The sequence below is a fragment of the Charadrius vociferus genome, unplaced genomic scaffold (assembly GCF_000708025.1).
Source record: "Charadrius vociferus isolate BGI_N301 unplaced genomic scaffold, ASM70802v2 scaffold358, whole genome shotgun sequence".
In the NCBI taxonomy this organism is placed as follows: Eukaryota; Metazoa; Chordata; class Aves; order Charadriiformes; family Charadriidae; genus Charadrius; species Charadrius vociferus.
In genome coordinates this window covers 324,026-329,512 of record NW_009649576.1, presented here as the reverse complement: position 1 = coordinate 329,512, position 5,487 = coordinate 324,026, and the positions used below count along the sequence as shown (strand labels likewise).

Sequence of the window (5,487 nt, the reverse complement as noted above, 5' to 3'; positions counted from 1 at the left end):
GAAGAAGAGAGATAAAGTGCTTTCATTGGATGGATGATTCGTTCTGAAAGACAGAAGTCACAGCACGGTTAAGGGGGCAGCTTGGTACTCGGCCTCTCACTGGGGCTGAGACAGCGCAGAGATGCTGGAGAGAACCCTGCTGTCCAGACCAACGCACAGCTCCTCCCAAGCCAGCCCCAAATCAGGGTATTGGGGTATTCTCGGGGATTTCCTACCCCAGGCAGCCAGCAGCTGACCAGCCTCTGGTGAAAGCAGTCATTAAAAGCACTGCCAGGTTCGCTCTGAGCTGGGTCAGTGTGTAAGACACGTATGGGCTTCACCCAAACGGTCTGTGCGCACCACAGCTGGCTGCGCTTAAACCTGTATTTACCCCAAACCACCTCAGGTAAGAAACAGCCAAAATTTTTCAATGGCCTTTGCTTTAATGGGCTGTGAACAGCTGCCGTCTCCGACGGTGACCATCAAGGAAAAGCAGCAAGACCAGTCCTGCCTGTACACTCTGCCTGTCGGCGAGCACCACAAGCCAGGCGGCTCTTCCTCTGGGATGGAGGAGGACGTCAGCTCTGAGCTCCCACATGCACCCAGGCCCGGGGCTGAGGGCGCGCCGGGAACACGCCGGCTGTGCCAGCGCAGAAACGAGGGGTGGAGAAGGTACCTTTCTGGTCTGGTGTAGGAAACGATGGAGTCCAAAGGAGGCAAGGGGTCGTACCCCATCACAGGCTGCGAGGTCACCTCCTGCGGGTGGGGAGAAGAAACATGGGGTGAGGGCTAAGTCACCAGCAGCAGCTAACACCGAAGCACGGAGGAGGTCAGACCAGTTGGAGAGCCCTTTGTCTCGAGCAGCACAACACAGCCGGGCACCGGCTGCAGCCTGGGCTGCCCACACATGCCCCTGTGTGCAGCCCCAGGAAGCCGTGCATAGAGGGAGGACAATTTTGAGGTCAGGTGGGTGTTTCTTGCTGGTGGTTGGGGTTTAAGACGTGCGCAGCGTCCACATGCACAGCAGGGACACAAGTGCCATCACGCCGCACCAGAGCAGCACTGCCTGTGCCCTGTCAGGGCCCCTCACCAGAGGCAGAGCTGCCATGGCCTCCTTCACCTCCGAGAGGATGATGTGCCGGTAGATATTCCTGGGTGCGTTCTGGTACAGCGTCTTTCTCCTACAGCAGAGAGGGAAACAGAGGATTGCACCTAGCACACCTCAGCACAGCCAGCTTTCCATTTCTGCTTCTCTAGGTGCATCGTCAGCTTCATCTCTGGCTCTGAGGGGGTGCGCTGTATCGGACAGAGCTGGCCTACGGCGAAGCCAAAGTCACTTGGCAGCTGCTGACCTCAGATGAAAGAGCAGAACAGCTCAGGGACACCGCACAGATCTCTCTCACCAGCCCCATTCCTCTGTAGGTCAGCAGAGCAAACTAACTTTGGTTTAGGACAAGACCTAACGGCCCCCTCTCCTACTTCTCGGAGCTGGAAGGTGCTTCTAAGCCCTCACCTGCCCTATGCAATAACTGCCTGCGAGCCGTGCAGCTATCCCTGCCCCTCCCAGCCAGCGTAGCACACACTCCCCAGTGAGCAAAAGCTACAGCTTTTAATTCACGCTTGTGAAAAGTCTGGAAGAGCCTCTGCCTTCCTGGTCCCACGGTGTAACCCTTGGCATCAGCAGCCACCCCTCAGATGGGTAGTTGTGGGGCTCTGAGCAGGCCCCAGCGCTGCTGCTGCTGCTCAGGACAGAGCTCCTCTCGTCTGCAGAGCCCCCCAACCCACTCTGTCCCCCTGCTTCCGCACCCATGCCTGGTACAAGAACCGCTCACCTCCGCCTGCCACACTCACTTGTGCTCAGACTCCTCCACCAGCGGGTCCCGGGCATCCACCAAGCGCAACACCTCATGGACGTTGGGCTCCAGCCACGCCATGACAGCTGGGTCCTTCCACAGGGAGTGAGTCCTTCCCACGTAGAGGGACGTCAGCTGGTTCAAGGCGGGAGGCTGACTACGGGAGACAGTTGTTATTCAGGGCACTCTCCTCCTTCCCGCCTGCAGGTCCCTGCGCTGGCTGGCAAGGGCTCGTCTCTGCACTGTGCTTTGGCGTGAGAACACAAAGAGAGGAATCGCAGGCTCCCTGCTTTGCTATTTCCATCTACCTTCACCAGTTTTTCTGCCTCCATCTATTTTTGGGATAAGCATAGCCATGAGATGAAAGTTAACGCTGCCTTGACCCGAGGGGGAGACCATTTGCTTGTTCAGGAGGACCACGTGTCAGGGAAATCCAGACTGGTAGGAGACAGCCTGCCCTGAGAGTAGGCACATGTTGTTCTCTCTTACTACATGTACCAACAAGCTTCAGTATGAACTTCTGACCCGTCCACATTAAGGTGAGGCGGCTCTATTAGCATTATCTGGTGGCCATTATGGAAATCCGTTATCAAAGCATCTAACAGCCTACTCAGGAAAACCAAATATTCTCCTCCACTGCTTTGTACCTCCATTAGCTGCCTTAGCAAGCAAAAGCCCCACTACCGGCAAAATCGATTCCTTCTCTTTACTGAGAACATCTCCGGGGCTTACCTTATCTGAGCATTCAGCCCAAAAAAGGAATGGGACGCAACCCTGGCATCAGGCTGCACACTGCAGTGATCCAACAACGGCATAAGAACTGCAGGAGAAAGTCAGACAGCTCGCTTTCAATAGCCCGTCAAGAAGCACCACGGTGTGGCCAGTCACCCCTGCCAGGGCTGCAGAGAGACAGCCCCATCCCGGAGGCGCGCATCCCACCGGAGTGCCAAAGGAGGACCCGCGCAAGAAGGGCGTGAGGATGGTGCTGGGGGTTATGCTGCCTTTTGATCTCTGCGTGGATGATGGAAACAGACCCAAAGTAAACTAAAAAGAACAACAAACTTTTTTTTTCCCCCAGTGAAATAAGGTGCAATTTTCTGCACTTAATGCTGCTGGCCTTTGAACTTGAACAAGGGTTTTATTTCAGTCACCATGACAAGCAGCAAAAAAGACGGTTTCGGCCAACACAAACTGAACCTCTGTTCGAGAGCTGGTTATTCCTGCGTACAAGGACACACCCTCCTCTGCGCCCAGAGGGGCTGTATATCTCCTTTCATGGACAGCAGCACCAACTGGATGAAAGCAAGAGTGATGGGCGCCCATAGAGAGGACATCTAAAGCAGAGCAGTGCCTCGGAGGGAAAGCCATGAGAGACTCACTGTCTCTGGTCTGGCCAAGCCTGGGGTGAAACATTTTCCTGCTCTAAGACTCTGGTTCTCATCCTCCCCCAACTTGCACGCCCGTGACCATCTCTAATGAAGGGGCATCAGCTGCTCCGAGGAGGGTGCACAGCAGGGAGAACAGTCGCCGATCTCCTCCTAACACATGGAGGGCTCATGGCTGTGGGGGCCCTACCCGGTTCCGCTGTTCTCTTGCCGTCCCTGCCACGGTGCGGGAAGGCTGAATCCCACCACCACCACACCAGACGCAGGTACGGCAGTACCTGCTGCTGCCGGTCTGCCCGAGCTGCCTCACCCTCTGAGTCAGGGCTCCCGTCTCCCACAAACAGAGGCAAACGCCATTTGCAACCCACAGGCAAACTGCTGCCTCTGCATTTGACTGCCTGGAATCCAGCCTCCGCTCTCACAGATGAAGACAGTGACAAAGCCTGCGGGGACGGACTTACCGGTGGGGACAGACTTACCGCTTGGGAACATGATCAACGCGAGCTGGATGAGCCGGGCGGCTTTCTCCCGGGCTTGGCTTAGCTCCAGCTCCGAGCGCTCCTCCTGCTGGCTCAGGAAGAAATAGGCCAGCGGCACCGAGAAGGCAAAATTGGGGAGCTGGGACAAATTCCGGTGACTCTGCAGGATCAGAGAGACAGATTTACCGAGAAATGATGCTATGTAGAACAATCTCGATGCGGCTGGGCTGCACACAGGGTGGGGTTTCTTGCCTGCTGGATTAAATTACTTCCCAGCCATTGGCTTGGTGCCCCCACAACTGAGTAAGCAATTTTGAGTTCATACAATTGTTTGCAGGGTACCAGGATTACAAGAACAAACACCCTGGCCTTTACGGGTCATTCTGATGATTTTGGGATGCCAGCCTGGCCGTGAGACAGCCCTCAAAGGGCTAAGCTGGTTAAGAAAAGCTCATGCTCCGTCCCCTCCAGTCAGCCCAGGTGGGGAGAGCCCCAGGAACCAGCTCTCCCCTCTCTGCCCCATCTCTCGCCAGGGCAGCCTGTTGGCAACTCACCTCCACCTCCTGGAACATGCGGGTCAGGAAGGTGTATTCTCGTGCTCGGAGGGACAGAAAATCGATCAGCAGCAGCACACACAGCGGGTCGTTCTCTGGATCAAGGCTTCAGAGGGAGGTGAGCACAAGGGGAGGAAACAAAAATCAGTGTCACAAAAGCTGAAGTAGCTGTCCTCATTTCTAAGTCAAACAAGACTTTCCCACTAGCATCCAGAGAGCTTCCGTGACTCAGCAAGCGGAGATAACGGGAACATGATCGTTCCTGCACAGCCAGGATGACGGTGTAACACCCTGCCCAGTCTGCATCCCTGCAGAGGGGTGACAGTCCCCCCGTCACCACCCGTGAGAAGAATCAATGGCCACAAACTGAGCAGGCTGAAGCCACTGTTGTACACGTGTTCCGTAGAGACTCTGAGCTCTGCTATAACAACCAGCCAGGCCCACAGCTCAGCAGCCAAGAGCAAGGGCCACCCAGGTCCCATCTGTTTAACCCTCCTTCTCAACAATCGCCTCTCTCCAAAGCAGCATCACAGATAAGAGCACATGCTCAAAACTAACCTGTGACACTGCCTCTGTAAGGAGTGGAAACGAGCCCTCACTGAGCCTGGGAGCAGCAGTACACCTCTGGGTTTTCTTCCCGCCTGGGTTAGGTTCGGTGCATTGTTCGAAGCGTGTTCCCCCAAGCCTGAGATGCCCTGCCCCATCCCACAAGGAACAGGGCGCAGCCCTCACCTGGGGTACCTACCTCAGAATCAACTTGCAGAACTCCAGGGCTGTCCGGGGACAGCCTCTCTTCTCCAGCAACATCAGGTGCTTGAAGAGAGCCAGGAAGAAAGACCTGTGTGGGGAACAGAGGCAGGTTTTAGAAGCCAGATTTGGAGAGAAGCACCTCATGCCACTCAAGAACGAGGACCCACAGTCAGCCCCAGCTCCTCACCCTCCAAGCATCAGCACCGCAATGCAGTCAGGGGGGTGCAGGGAACCCAGCGGGTGCAGTATGGGGTGACACAGACCATCCTTCATGACATCTCTCTCTCTTTTTTTTTTTTTTCTTTTTTTTTTTTTTTTTTTTTTTTAATTTTTTTGTGCAAGCCTAGGAACAGCAAACCCGTGGCCTGCTCCCTCTCTGCTCCCCAAGGCCCTGCAGCCTTGTGCTCTCACAGACCGGCCAACAACTCAGGACAAATGAAACAAGGAATTCCTCAAAGTCTGCATCCTGCCTTGTCCCAGCCCGCCC

General features: G+C 55.5%; 2 protein-coding genes across 2 annotated transcripts in view; both read right to left on the bottom strand.

The window, feature by feature from the left end:
• The window catches only part of TUBB3 (tubulin, beta 3 class III), a 9,317-nt gene extending 7,809 nt beyond the window's left edge, over nucleotides 1–1,508 (bottom strand). The window contains exon 1 of the mRNA XM_009890333.1: nucleotides 1,487–1,508. The gene's annotated coding sequence lies outside the window, so the exon portion shown is untranslated. The remainder of the gene's footprint in view (nucleotides 1–1,486) is intronic.
• The window catches only part of SPIRE2 (spire-type actin nucleation factor 2), a 25,736-nt gene that overhangs the window by 670 nt on the left and 19,579 nt on the right, over nucleotides 1–5,487 (bottom strand). The window contains 8 exon segments of the mRNA XM_009890345.1: nucleotides 4–43; nucleotides 656–735; nucleotides 1,070–1,160; nucleotides 1,831–1,989; nucleotides 2,565–2,652; nucleotides 3,697–3,856; nucleotides 4,251–4,356; nucleotides 4,996–5,088. Of these exon segments, the coding sequence (XP_009888647.1) occupies nucleotides 4–43; nucleotides 656–735; nucleotides 1,070–1,160; nucleotides 1,831–1,989; nucleotides 2,565–2,652; nucleotides 3,697–3,856; nucleotides 4,251–4,356; nucleotides 4,996–5,088 (817 nt within the window).